The sequence below is a fragment of the Rhincodon typus genome, chromosome 21 (assembly GCF_021869965.1).
Source record: "Rhincodon typus isolate 14 chromosome 21, sRhiTyp1.1, whole genome shotgun sequence".
Lineage (NCBI taxonomy): Eukaryota > Metazoa > Chordata > Chondrichthyes > Orectolobiformes > Rhincodontidae > Rhincodon > Rhincodon typus.
In genome coordinates, this window is record NC_063352.1 from 36,308,094 (window position 1) to 36,323,649 (window position 15,556).

General features: G+C 43.0%; 2 protein-coding genes across 2 annotated transcripts in view; both read right to left on the reverse strand.

The window, feature by feature from the left end:
• Nucleotides 1-15,556, reverse strand: part of trap1 (TNF receptor-associated protein 1) — a 187,805-nt gene that overhangs the window by 2,612 nt on the left and 169,637 nt on the right. The gene's annotated exons all lie outside the window — the stretch shown is intronic.
• Nucleotides 510-6,650, reverse strand: LOC125485645 (heat shock protein 75 kDa, mitochondrial-like). Its single transcript, XM_048609374.1, has 7 exons — nt 6,522-6,650; nt 5,434-5,598; nt 3,862-3,944; nt 3,553-3,693; nt 2,442-2,513; nt 1,144-1,304; nt 510-640 (listed from the first exon to the last, which is right to left on the reverse strand). The coding sequence occupies exons 1-7, from the start codon at nt 6,598-6,600 to the stop codon at nt 520-522; spliced, it is 822 nt and encodes a 273-aa protein (XP_048465331.1). The 5' UTR covers nt 6,601-6,650; the 3' UTR covers nt 510-519.

Here is a 15,556-nt window from a genome sequence, read left to right on the forward strand (position 1 = left end):
GTGCTATCTCTGACAGGATCACACTGGAATGCAATAGTCCATGACAGAATATCATCAAAACTTTAAAGCACAGAAAGTCATTCAATTCTTCCTGCCTGTGCCTCTTTGAAAGAACTCTCATGTATAATCCCAAATCTCTGGTTTTTATCTACAACAATGCAAGTTTGACATCCTCAGGAACTTGTTCAAATCCATTTCCAAATTATTTATGGGTTTGGTTTCCACCATCTTTACAAGCCCATTATTCCAAATTCCAAAAACTCTTAAGATCCTCTATAAATTATTTTAAATTGATGGCCTTTTGTTATTAACACACCACAAAACCTCTCATCATTCTGAAATTCTCCATTCAATCACCTCTTGACTATCTCAGAGTCTGTGAAGTTTTGCGTAAATTTAATCAAAGAACGCAGAGTAATAGGAAGAAAGAAATGGCAACAAATAGTACAGAAATTGCACCAAGTTGGATTCTGCACATAGCACCTTTGGTTTCTGTGCTTAACCTACTGTAGTATTTTTTTACTTCTCACCTCTAACCCGATCTTCACTTGCAAACTCTTGGCAATCTTTCTTCAAGTGAATAACAATCTTGGTTCCTGGCTTCACCCCAGTGGCTTCAGCAATTTCATACATCCCAGAGCTGGAGGTACAAATAGTTGTCCAATCAGCAAAACAGCTTCAGTATGAGTCTGTAAAATACTTTATTCATGCACCACTCCACCAAGCCCTCACAAAACTCTCCCACCTCTGCCCCCGTCATCAAAACTTTTGAATGCAGACTCATTCTATTCCCAAAATCCCGATGCGGCCCTTAGAGACAACCCATGCCCCTCCCACATCCCCACACAGCCCTCACACCAGAGCTCCTTTCCTGCAGACTCCCATTCCCCCCCCAATTACACTACAAATCTTGTACGGTGGGTGGGTGTACCTACACTACAGACTGTGGTGGTTCATGGCAGTGGCATACCACCACCATATTAAGTCCAATTAGGAATGGGCAATAAATGCTGGTATTGTCAGCAAGCTTCACATCCTGTGAACAAATTAAGGTTATTCAGCCCCCCACATCGCCAGGTTCTTCACAAGTTGAGGACGGCCCTTTCTATAAACTGTTAACATTAGAGGGTGCAGTTTCCTCACCCATCAGAAGCCCATTTATATGCTGTGCTGTCATTCTCTGCTGCCTGTGTGTACACCTCCACTTTATCAGCCACCATGAACACAGAGTAGAATCCAACCCCAAACTGTCCGATGATCCCAGTGCTAGCCTCTGCTTGGTTCTGCAAGGCCTCCAAGAAAGCCTAAAATCAAGAATGAAAAGAGAATCTGTTAAGGCAACATTTGAGGAAGTCAATCGAGTACATTCAAACCTTCATACCTGGACTCAAACAAACAAGGTGAGCAATTGGTTACAATATGCACAACTTACAAAATGATACAGCATAAAAGGAGACCCATTGTGTCTGCCTGTGTTAGTTCTTTGCAAGAGCTTACTCAATTCGTCCCAACTCCCTTGGTCTTTCCCCATACCCTTAAAAATTGCTCCTTCTCAATTAGCTATCCATACTTCCCTTACAAAGTTAATATCAAAGCACTGCCCTTTTAGTCAGCACATGCTAGATCATCACACATCACTGTCTGACCTCCCCTTTGGAGATAGTAAGAACTGCAAATGCTGGAGTCAGAAGTAACACAGTGTGGAGCTGCAGGAACACAGCAGGCCAGGCAGTATCAGAGGAGCATGAAAGTTGATGTTTCGCGTCGGGACCCTTCTTCAGAAACTTCAGAAATTTCTGAAGAAGGGTCCCGACGCGAAACATCAACTTTCCTGCTTCTCTGGTGCTGCCTGGCCTGCTGTGTTCCTTCAGCTCCACATTGTGTTACCTCTGACCTCCCCTTCTGCTCCTTTCAAATATACAACATAAAACATTGTGCAAAATATATTCAATTCCAATGAAAAGAAGCATCACAGACTGAAGAAAACCCCATCGGTCCATCGTTAGACAGCTGACAAAACGACACTTAAAAGCTCAGTCATAGCTTGAAAGGTCTCAGATTCAATATGTTCAGCCATGCAGCTGCTTTCAATACAGGCAGAGGTGCTATACTGCCTTTAATGTTGTGGGGTGCGTTACGTGGGGATAGTTGTGTAGAGGAAGCCTGGATACCTACTCCTAGTCACTATCCTTTTCAAAACACACCAGTGAGGCAGGACTAGGCCAGAGTGTGAACACCCATGATTGAAAAGCCAATACAGCTCATCACCAGGCTTGCAAGCCTCCACTAGTTACGATTGCAGGGATCAGCCCAGGATGATTGCTGCCAATACTAGGTAGTATAGAAACAGAAGGTGAAGACATTGGAGCGGAGGTAGGAGATGACCCATGGCTTGAGAAAAGATAAAGAAAATGAATAAACAAATTCTAGAATTTTCCAACCTTGGATCCAGAACGTGCGATGGTTCCAAGATTCTCAGTTAGTTCCTCCCTGGTCATCCCTATGCCAGTGTCCTGTGAGGGGACAAAATACAATAACAGCACATTAAAACCAGAGGTTCGGGGCCAGAATTGCTCATCTCAGTATTAGTCTGTATTAGGAACTGCGTTATACAAAATCTATCTTGAAAGACTGGGTGCTGTAGTGTTATTCCCAATCAGACGAAACAGTTTCTACATACTGACACTGTTCATCGGTTTCAGTATCTAAATCCTTCGATTAGATCACTCCTCAACATTCTAAAAAGAAAAAAGTATAGAACAAGCTTATATAGCCTGGCCTGATAATTTAATTCTTTCAGCCCAAGTATAGTATTGGTGAATCTTTGCAGATTCACTCTCCAGGCATAACATCTCATTAAGTATAAATGGAAAATATTCAGTGCGTTCAGAAGGTCTGGCAGCATCTACACAGAGGAAAAAACAGTGTTAACATTTTGATACAATATCATTCATTAGAATAGGTTGTCAGAACTTAAAACCTGTGTTTCTCTCTTCAGATACTGCAAAACTTACTGAATATTCTCAGCAATTTTTGTTTCTAATTTAGATTTCCAGAATCCACAGTAAATTGCTATTGTATTAAACATTTCTCAAGATTGAGTGCCCAAGTAGACACCAGATGGGTTCTTACCAAGGATCGGTACAACTGGAGCATTACAAAAGTAAGAGAATTTTTTTTTCTTTATTCATTCACAGGATTAGGGCTTTGCTGGCTAGGCAGCATTTATTGCCCATCCCTAATTACCCAGAGGGCAGATAAAAGTCAACCACACTGATGTGGGTCTGGAGTCACATGTAGGCCAGACCAGTTAAGAATGGCAGTTTCCTTCCCTAAAGGGTATTAGTGAACCAGATGGATTTTTCCATCAATTGGCAATGGATTCACAGTCATTGTTAGACTCTTAATTCCAGATTTTTTTAATTGAAATCAAATTCCACCATCTGCCGTGGCGGGATTCGAACCCGGGTCCCCAGAACGTTGTCTGGTCTCTGATTTAACAGTTCAGCGATAATACCACTAGGCCAATACCTCCCCCCAGGCTGTCCTTACCTGGATGGTTAAGGTACCCTTCTCTGTATCACTCTGTAGATGAAGTTCCAGTGGTGTATGGTCCTGGGCACTGCTCACCAGTTTATGACGTAGCTTTTCAAGGGCATCACTTCCATTGGATATCAGCTCACGAATAAATACCTACAAGAAATCAGGGGACAGTAATAGGATAAAAAAAGGAATCGTGCTAAGGGAATTCTCTGAGATCCAGGACAATCTAAAATTACAATAACGAAACCAGTCAGGCACTGTTCATTATTGATTTTTTTTGTAAATCTTAGGAAGCAAGTCAGATTTTTCATTTCTTACCTCCTTTTCAGAGTACAAGGACCGGGCAACAATATCCAGAAGCTTCTTTGTTTCTGCCTGAAACTCATATTTGGAAAAAGAACCTGGGGAGGGGAGAGGGGTTGGGGGAAGAAAAAGGATAACGCTCAAGAGATGCAGCAGCAAATGGATTACAAACAAAAAGACCTGAGAAGCTGATTTGCTCTCCTTACAGCAAAGAAGTTTAGGAGAGATTTAACAAAGATGTTTAAAATGATGAAGGTTTTAAGAAGTGTTGTTACTTTAACAAGATTAGTAACCAGAGGACACAAAATCTGTCTGATTTAAGATCGTTGAGAAACAGCCTAGACAGGGAAAATAAAAAATTTTTAAATGCAGTGATTTACAATTATTGCAGTGAAGTTGTTATTTCAGTTACCTACAATAACTGGATGGAACTGCTTCAAAGGGTAGAGGAAATAAATTAAATAACAATAACTAAGACAGATTTTTTTTCTCTATAATGGGATGTAGGCATCACTGGCAAAGCCACCTTTGTTTCCCATTCCTAATTGGCCTTAAGGTGGTAAAGATGAGTCACCTGCTTGAAAAGCTGTAATCCATCTGGTGTAAGAACTCCCACAGCGCTGCTGGGAAGGGAATCACAGGACTTTAATCCAGCATCATTGAAGTGTTGGCATACTTCCAAGTCAGGATGGAATGGAGCTTTGTAGGTGTTTGTGATCCCATGTGTCTTCTACCCTTGTCCTTCCAAGAGGTACAGGTACAAAGTGGTTTGGGGTGGGTTGCTGAAGTATAACATGTACATGGGGCACACTACTACCACCATGCGCCACAGTGAGAGAGGAACTGAGTTTTAAGTTGGTGGATGAGGTGCCAATCAAATGGGCACCTTTGTCAAGCTTCTTGAGTGTTGCTGGCGATGCACTTGTCCCAGTACGTGGCGAGTATTCCATCACACCCCTCATTTGTACCTTGTAGATGGTGGGCAGGTGAGTAACTCGCCACAGAATTCCCAGACTCTTACTTGTTCTTAGTCACAATATTTACATAACTGATACAGTTCGGCTTCTGCTCAATGGATGTTGATACTGGGAAATATAGTGAGCTTAATTCCATTGAATGCCATGAGAAAATGTTTAGAATATCTCTTGTTGGAGATGGTCATTGCCTGCTTTAAATGTTACTTGCCACTTTCCTGAAGTCTGAAGTAAGTCTTGCTGCACAGTGACACATACTGCTTCAAGGAGTTGTGAATGATGAACACTGTTCCCTGATGGTTGCACATCCTCACTTCTGATGGTATGATGAAGGAAAGTTTATTTGAAGAAGCAACTGAAGAAGGTTGGACACTACACTGAAGAACTATTGCACCAATGCAATGATTAATTGACTTACTTGGATAATTAGAGGATAAAAGTTTACAGGGCTATAGGGAAAGAGAAGAGAAATGGGACTAATTGGTAGCACAACCAAAGAAGCAGCCAGGTGCCAAGTGGCCTCTTTTCACTGTATCAGTGTGAAATTACTTCATAAACTAAAAAGGCAAGCTGATATATTTTGTAACTCTGAGGTGCCGTCTGCCCCACTTACCTTTCACAGTCTCAGAGTTAGAGATGATATTATGCAATGACTCTTCCTCCGGACTCTGTGCTGTCTGCGTGCTGTAAAGGCGCCAGCAGCGGGAACTAGTGGGGGCAATTGTGTATTGATTGCGATTCAAAAAGACCGAATACTGGAGCTTGGAAATTTCACACTCTACAATAATAACAAGCAATGTTAACAAATAAAGAATGTGTATTTACCGAATAATCTCAGTTATATTCCTCTCTCACTGAAAGATCAATTCTGATTTCCCCTCCCTTCACCAAGTCTGATTGCTCAGTTCCTCAGTCAAGATTACAAGATGCAACAAGATTAAAGATGAATGATGATACTTTACTGTTAATCGTCATCATCCCATTCAAACTATTAAAAATACACAAAGCTCAGATCAAATAATTAATGTTATCAATGTCATTCTATCTCCATTTCCCCCTTCTCTTACTGGTCCTTGCAATCCTCTCCACAATTTCAGTGGTGGGTGTGTGGAATGCGCTGCCGGCAGTGGTAGTGGAGTCAGATACTTGAGACTTAATTTAAGCTACTCTTGGATAGGCACATGGAGGATAATAAAATGTAGGGTATGCAGGGTAGATTCATCTTAGGATTGTAGGATAATAGGTTGGCACAACATCGTGGGCCGAAGGGCGTGTACTGTGCTATATTCTAATTTACCTTCTTAATTCAACCCCAGTGCCACCACCATCCCCAAGCCATGATTTATCACTATCTGCAACACTGTGCCCCCTCACTATCCAACTGTGCTCCCACTACCCTCACCTCCTACGCCCTTGCACTATCTCCACATTGCTGTGCCCTTCCATCATATCCATCCCCATATCCCTTCTGGGTTCTGAAGAAGGGTCACCGGACCTGAAACGTTAACTCTGTTTTCTCCTTCACAGATGCTGCCAGACCTGCTGAGCCTTTCCAGCAACTTTGTTTTTGCCCATGTCCCTTCTATTGTGCCCCTCAGTAGTCCCCAATCCTACCATACCTCCTCATTCTCCCCTTGACACCCCTCACCCCGGCTGGTGCTCTCTCTCTACCCACCCACCACCACTCACTCCCTCCCTCACCCCGGCCGTTGCTCTGGTGCCGGGCTCGAGACAGCGCGCGGACGACGGAAAAACCTCGCGCTCCGCGGATCAGCGCCATGTCCGTCGCGCCGACAACGTCAGAAGGACGGGGTCCTCTCTCGAACGTGGTGAGTCCAAGGCTATCTCGTTCAGCGCCTGATTGGAACAGGAGAACAATTAAAAACATAAATTAAAAACATAAATTAAAAACCGAAAGAACTGCGGATGCTGTAAATCAGGAACAAAAAACAAAGTTGCTGGAAAAGCTCAGCAAGTCTGGTAGCATCTGTGAAGGGAAAAAAAAAGAGTTAACGTTTCGGATCCGGTGACCCTTCCTCAGAACATAAATTATTCATCTTCCTAATTTTCACAAATGAAAACTTAATTTTGTCGGAGTAGAGTGCGACGAAACCCCAAGGTAAAGATAAATTATGACGAAGTCTGCACTGAAGATTCTGCGCACGCAATTTTCTGAAATTAGCTGTCTTTTATTTTCAATATTGTAATTTTTAAAACGTTTGATTTCAACTTTAACTCATCTAAAAGAAAAGAGGTATTCATATGAGATGAACTGGTAATTAAGTGAATCTTAAAGTTCGTTGGGTTTATAACCTCAATATTATGTGTAAATGTGAAATTTGACCAAACTGCTGAATTCTGCAAAAACTCATCCGTAGTAAAGGTTACGAAAACAGTAACTTTAAGATTGTTAAAAGGCATTTGTTCTATATTTCCAGGTTCAGCCACGAGTTGATCAACGATTATTTAGATCTAGCGGACAGCACAAACAGTAGTACTGACACCAGGAGAAATCTATTATACTTTGGTATTTGAGACCAATATTCCATAAGTAAAACTGGACTTGGCACCAGTAAATGTAGCTATTAATATTAGTCAATGCATTAGTAATATTGGTTATGGCACTAGTAATACAGGTCATGGTGCCATTGTTACTGGTCACAGCATCTCTCGGGATGTTGCATTGCAAATGCTATAGCTAAGGTTGAGGAAAAATGACCTCACTTCCATGCAGCTAAATTTTAAATCCAATACACAAACTAGTCAAATATTGAACATTGCAGGTTGCTGTTGACCAATCAGCATGACGGCTAGGTGAAACTCCAGTTTCAACTTGGAGGAGGAACGGCACCAAAAGGTGAATATTCCTTACCTGCAGTCAGCACCATAGTTTTGGGGTCACAAGAATGAGAACAAAACCATCTTTATAAAAATCCAGGTTCCACCAACATTTTGGTGCAAGCAGGCTCAATAATTGGACCTATTTTCTAATAGGCAAGCATTTTAGACTTTAAAAAACAACTTTAACACTAATCATGTTTTCTCTTCCCTGAAATATTTCAGATAATTAATTTCTTTTGGAAACCAGTCATTGTTAGAAGACTCCCATGTGCACTGCGGTTTCACACTCTCAATGGACCAAGCAAGCATTTTGCAGCTGATGAAGTACCTTAAAAGTGTGGTCACTGTTTAAGTGGAAAACATGGTGGTCAATTTGTGACAGCAAGAATCTCACTAACATGCATGAGATGGTGGATAATCTGTCTATTCTCTCTACAACAACAGCTAGAAACTCCCACCTACATGAGTATAGGAGGAGAGTATAGGAGGCATGGTTAGTAATTTTGCAGATGATACCAAAATAGGTGGTGTAGTGGACAGTGAAGAAGAAGATTATCTCAGACTACTATGGAACATTGATCAGATGGGCCATGGAGTGGCAGATGGAGTATTATTTAGATAAATGTGAGGTGTTGCATTTTGGTAAGGCAAACCAGGGCAGGACTTATACAGTTAATTGTAATGCCCTGGGGAGTGTTGCTGAACAAAGAGACCTAGTGGTGCAGATACATAGTTCTTTGAAAGTGGATTCGCAGGTAGACAGGGTGGTGAAGACGGCATTTGGTATGCTTATCTGCATTGGTCAGTGCATTGGAGTATAGGAGTTGGGATGTCATTTGCGGCTGTACAGGACATCAGTGAGGTTACTTATAGGAAGGAGGTTTTTAAACTTGACAGGGTCGAGCAAAGATTTAAAAGGATGTTGCCGGAGTTGGAGACTTTGAGCTATAGGGAGAACTGAGTAGGGTGGGCTTATTTTCCCTGGAGCATCAGAGGCTGAGGGGTGATCTTCTAGATGGTTATGAAATCAAGAGGGGCCTGGATTAGGTGAATAGCCAAGCTTTTTCTCCTAGGGTCAAGGGAAGGCCAAAACTAGAAGGCATAGGTTAAGGTGAAAGGGGCAAGATTTAAAAAGGCCTTGAGGGGTAACTATCATGCAGAAGATGGGTCATGTGTGGAATGAACTGCCAGAGGAAGTTGTTGATGTCGTCACTAGACAAAATCTGGAACAACAGATAATATTTTCTTTGTTTAGATCTTAACAAAATATTCTCTTAGTGAAACATAAGCACATAGTGTTACAGATTTGAACACAGAACATACAGCACAGGAACAGGCCCTTTGGCATTTCATGTCTGTGCGGACCAGGATGTTATTCTAAACTAGTCCCATCTGCCTGTGCACGGTTGGTTTCACTCTGTTCTCTGCTTGTTCACGTGCCTGTCTAAATGGCCCTTAAACTTTGCTAATGTTTCTGCTTCTACCACCTCCCCTAGCAGTGCATTCCAGGTACCTGCCATCCTCTGAATAAAATAACTTTCCTCGTACATCTCCTTTAAACTACATCCCCTAGTTTTTGATGTTTCCACCCTGGGAAAAAGACTCAGACTATCCATGCCTCTCATAATTTTATATACGTCTATCAGGTTGCCTCTCAGCCTCCGATGCTGTAGCACAAATAATCCAAGTTGTCCAATCTTTCCTTATAACAAATACACTCCAATCCAGGCAACATCCTGATAAATCGCTTCTGCACCCTCTCCGAAGCTTCCACATCCATCCTGTAGTGTGGTAACCAGAACTGTGCACAGTACCTTCGGTCACGATGGCGGCAGAGTAGGATGCTCCAACCAGAGCTCCTCCGCTCCTTCTGTTTATTTCCCATTTTCATTTTTCTTTTACCCTTTTTGGTGTTTTCCCCTGAGACGGAGCAGGCTTGAGGCATGGAGCAGAGTGGGCTGGAGGCCCGAGTGGGGACAGCCAGGGGCCTTGAGCAGAGCAGGGACGGCCAATGGGCTGGAGGTCTGAGCAGAGCAGGACGCTTGTTGGACTGGGGTCCGGTGCGGGCGGTCAATGATTAGTGGAAGCCCTTTATAGAAAAGGCTGTAATGCTTATCTTTTTAACTTATACTATGGCTAACTGTAAGTAATGTAACTTTTTTCTTTTTCCCTTTATTTTTCAATTTTGTATTCGAGATCTGTACCTAAGATGGCGCCATGTGGGGTGACAATGTAAAGTTTTCACCATACTCCTGTATTCCCGTCCTTGAGTACACATGACAATAAAGGATATTCTAATTCTACTCCAAATGTGGCCTGACCAAAGTCTGATACAGTTCCAATACGACTTGCCTTTTAATGCCCTGACCAATGAACGTAAGCAGGCCCTATACCTTCTTAAACCACCTTATCCACTTGTGTTTCCTCTTTCAAGCAGCTATGGACTTTCACCCCAAGATCCCTCTGTATATCAATACTCCTAAGAGTCCTGCCATTTACTGTATACTTTCCTCTTGCATTTGATCTCCCAAAATACATCATTTCACACTTGTCCGGATTGAACTCCATCTGCCATTTCTCTGCCCAACTTCCTAGCTGATCTATATCCTGCTGCATCCTTTGATATCCTTTCTCAATATCCACAATTCCAATTTTCATGTCATCTGCAAACTTATTAATCAACTTTTTTATCCAAATTATTTATCTATGTTACAAACAATAGGCGCCAGCAATAATCCTTGTGGAACACCACTGGTCACAGATCTCCAGTCAGAAAAATACCTGTCCACAACTACCCTCTGTCTTCTATAGACAAGCCAATTTTGCATCTAACTTGTCAGTTCACCATGGATTCCATGAGATTTAACCTTCTGGACGAGCCTACCATGAAGTAGCTTGTCAAATGCTTGAATAAAGTCCATGTAGACAACATCCACTGCCTTACCCTCAAGGTCATCTTTGTCATCTCCTTTGGTTTCCTTTGTGCAAGAATCCTATCATGAGGGCTGCTGAAGAAGAATTTCTTCACTCAGAGGGTTGAGAGTCTTTAAACTCCTTGCCACAGAGAGCTGTGGGGGCAAAGTCCTCATGTTTATTTAAGGCTGAGATAGACAGATTCTTGATCAATAGGGGTACAGTAGGGGAATTAAGTTACAGGGAAAATGCAGGAAAGGGCTTTTAACAAACTAAAGTTTAGGTAAAAGTGAAGGTAAAATTGAATTGACTGAACTATTCACACAAGATTTAAGATTTTGAAACGAGCGGTAGAAATATAATTCCATTAATCCCAAAACACTCTTTTCTGGGTCCCAAACAAACTCATTGACAGTCTAAAAGCACCACTTGTACATTACTCACACCTGTTATTAATAAACCCTTTATTGACTGTTCCCTTGCCCAATTCTGCTACCTTTAATTATTTTTGCATATTTACACTCAGGTCCTTTTGTTAGTGAGTTTCAGGGTATTACAGCAACAAATGATGTAATGCTGCAATTCCAAACATAATGTTTGTCATCAAAATAACATATTTGAACCTGGAGCTGTGGTTGACTCTTAGTTACCCTCTGAAATGGCCTAGCAAGCCACTCAGTTGTACCAATTGCTACAAAGTCTCAAAGAAATGAAACCAGACAGATCACCTGGCATTGACTGAGGCACCGGAAAAGACAATAGCAGAAATATCCCTGTCGGCCCTGCAGAGTTCTCCTTACTAACATTTGGGGGCTAGTGCCAAAATTGGGAGAGCTGTCTCACAGACTAGTCCAGCAACGGCCTGACAGTCACACTCATGGAACCATACCTTACAGATAATGTCCCACATACCACCATCACCATCCCTGGATATATCCCATCCCACCGGCAGGACTGAAATGGCAGAGGCGATGGCATAATGGTATACAGCCGGGAGGGCGTTGCCCTGGGAGTCCTCAACATCAACTCCGGACCCCACAAAGTCTCATTGCTTCAGGTTAAACATGGGCAAGGAAACCTCCTGCTGATTACCATGTGCAGGGTGTTCTGCTATAATGTGATAGTTGCACTGGAATGCAACTATGTGTTGTAGAAAATTGCACTATATAAATAACTGGGCTTAATGGAAAAGCGGGGTTAGGGACAGACCACCAAAAAAAGTGCAACACAAAGGATAGCACTACTATCAGCAGCTGTTCGGACAGGTTGGTCCAAAAGTGACAGCGGCTTTGCAGCTCCTTCTCGGATTGACACAATTGTCCTCACTATTTCCATAAAGTGCAGGACAGTCACCCAAGTATCCAGTTCAATACTTCTCCCTTAGTCAGCAAGACAATGACAGATTGTCTGGTCTTTATCACATTGTTGCTTGTGGGAGAGTGTTGTAAGTTAGCTGCTGTATTTTCTACAATGAGTGCACTTCAAAAATATCTCTGGCTGTCAAGCTCTTTGTACTTCCTGAAGTTGTGAAAGGTGCAAGCCTTTGTAAGCAAGAAGGTCTAGGTTCGAGTACTGCCTCAGAACGCGATGGCCAGGGAAGGTGTGTTCACAATTTGACTAAAAAGATGGAGTATTGCGCGACAAATTCTTCCAACACTGCCAGTAGCAGACTATAAGATTGGGAGAAATTCCTGGTCATCCATGTGACTAAAAGAACATTGCAGACTCTACCACCACTATCGATAGTTCCAGACTGCAACATATACATATGTGAATGCTGCTGTAGGAACTCAGACTCCTTCAGCAATCTTAGCACCACATGGGTATCAAGGGATATGGAGCAAAGGGGGGAAAATCATGTTGAAACATAAGTCAACCATGATCTGACTAATTACTTAAATAGGCTGCTGGAGCCTCCTATTGTACCCAGGACCTGTGCCTCACAATGTTTCCTTCCAAGGTAAGTTAGATATACTGTTTTTCACTCATCCCTACACACCCTACTTTTCCTGATAACAGACTTGCTGGCTTCTTACTTTTCATTTTAACGAAGGCTGACAGGGAGAATTTCTCTGGGACTCTCAGAATCACAGCACTGTACAAGTATACTGTAGATATCATTAGCAAAGGGCCCCTGACAGCAAGATGCCTACTCGATAGAGTCACGTTATAACCAACTCTTTTTGCTGGAACACACGTTATAGCAGAATCTCCTGTACCCTCCTCTTTTAGCTGATGAATTGGTACACCTCCACCATACAAAATACTTAGAGGAAGCACTGAGGGTTGCAAGGCACAAAATGTACTCTGGGTGCAGCTTTCAATGTCCACCACTGAAAGTGGCTCAGCAGCAGTGCTACTGATCAGGCTGGTTGGGTCTTAAAAAACATAGCTGCTGGACTAGGTCTGCAGCAGGTGATGAGGGGACTAACAGGAGGGAAAAACATACCTGACCTCATTCTTACCAATGTGCAGGTTGCAGTTGCATCTGCCCATGACAGTATTGGTACAAGTGATCTCTGCACAGTCCTTGTGGAGACAAAGTCCTGCATTCACATTAAGAATAACCTCCATCGTATTGTGCGGCACTATCACCATTCTAAATCGGACAAACTTCAAGTGGACATAGCAACTCAAGACTGGGCATGCATGAGGCACGGTGGGCCATCACTGCAGAAGAATAATACTCCAGCACAGTCTGTAACCTCGTGGCCTGGTTCAATGGAGACTGTAGGAGAGCATGCCAGAAGCAGTACCAGGCATACCTGAAAATGAGTTGTCAACCTGATGAAGCAACCAAACAGGACTTCTTGTGTGCCAAACAGCATAAGCAGCAAGTGATAGAGCTAAGCAATCCCACAACCGACAGATCAGATCTAAGCTCTGCAGTCCTGACACACCCAGTCATGAATGATTAAACAACTCATTGGAGAAGGTGGCTCCACAAATATCCCCATCCTCAATGATGGAAGAGCCCAGCGCATCAGTGCAAAAGACAAGGCTGAAGCTTTCGCAGCAATCTTCAGCCAGAAGTGCCAAATGCATGGTACATCTTGGGCCTCCTCCAGTGGTCCCCAGCATTACAGATGCCAGTCTTCAGCTAATTCGATTCACTCCACGTGATATCAAGAAACGGTGGGAGACACTGGATATTGCAAAGGCTATGGGCCCTGACAACATTCTGGCAATCGTACTGAAGACTTGTACTCCAGAACTTGCTGCTCCCCTAGCTAAGCTGTTCCACTGCAGTTACAACACTGGCATCTACTCAGGAAAGTTGACCAGGTATGTCCTGTACACAGAAAGCAGGGCAAATCCAACCCAGCCAATTGCCACCCATCACTCTACACTCGATCATCAGTAAAGTGACGGAAGGTGTCATCAACAGTGCTATCAAGCAGCACCTGCTCAGCAATAACCTGCGCAGTGATGCCCAGTTTGGGTTCTGCCAGGGCCACTCAGCTCCTGACCTCATTACAGCCTTGGTTCAAACATGGACAGAAGAGCTGAATTCCAGAGGTGAGGTGATGGTGACACCCTTGATATCAAGGCTGAATTCAATTGAGTGTGGCATCAAGGAGCCCTAGCAAAACTGGAATCAATGTGTAACAGGGGGCAAACTCTCTGGTGGTTGAAGTCATACCTGACACATAGGAAGATGGTCATAGTTGGAGGTCTCTCATCTCCAGGACATCTCTGCAAGAGTTCCTCAGGGTGCTGTCCTAGATCCAATCATTTTAAACTTCTTCATCAATGACCTTCCCTCCATCATAAGATCAGAAGTGGAAATGTTCGCTGATGATTGCACAATGTTCAGTACCAGTCATGACACTCAGATACTGAAGCAGTACATGTTCACATGCAACAAGATCTGGCAATATCTAGGCTTGAGCTGACAGTGCAAGTAACATGCATGCCACACAAATGTCAGGCTGTGATCACAAGAGACAATGTAACCACTGCCCCTTGACATTCAATGGTGTTACCATCACCGAAGCCCCCATTATCAACATTCTGGGGTTCATCATTGACTAGAAACTCAACTGGTCTCAGCACATAAACCCTGGCTATAACAGCATGTCAGAAGCTTAGAACACTGCAGTGAGTAACTCACCTCTTGACTCCCCAATGCTTGTCCACCATCTACCAGGCATAAGTCAGGAGTGTGATGGAATACTCCTCACTTGCCTGGATGAGTGCAACTACAACAGTACTCAAGAAACTTGACACCATCCAGGTCAAAGCAGCCAGCTTGATTGGCACTACATCCACAAGCATCCACTGCCTCTGCTGCTACTGGATGTCAGTGGTAATGTGTACTATCTACAAGATGCACAGCTGAAATTCACCAAAGATCCTCAGAAAGCACCTTCCAAACCTATGACCACTTCCATCTAGTAAGGACAAGGGCAACAGGTTTACGGGAACACCACCATCTGCAAGTTCCCCTCCAAGACACTCAACATTATGACTTGGAAATATATTGCCATTCATTCACTGTCACCGGGTCAAAATCCTAAATCGAATTCCCTCCCTAACAGTCAACGCACAGCAGGTGGACTGCAGTGATTCAAGAAGGCAGCTCACCACCACCTTCTCAAGAATAACTAGGGATGGACAATAAATGCTGGCAAGTCAGTGACACCCACATCCCACAAATGAATAAATGAATGAATGAATAAACAAACATATACCCAAGTGTAACAATTCTGCCATAATGGTATTGTCAGTCCTCTGGAAGAGGTTGTTAAGAGAATTCAAAATTACTCCAGTGGTGTTTGTTTATGGATAGGATGAGATTTATCTATGGAGGATTGGAGTATGACAACAATCAAGGATCCTATCTGATACAACTCCACCCCCTCCCCACCCTTCCCCAAAATCATTTTAAACTCCCAGGGATTCAAATTTATATACCCCAGCATATTGGCATGTTCTTGTGGCACAATCATGTGGAATTTACTTGTGTTCTCCACTCCCCC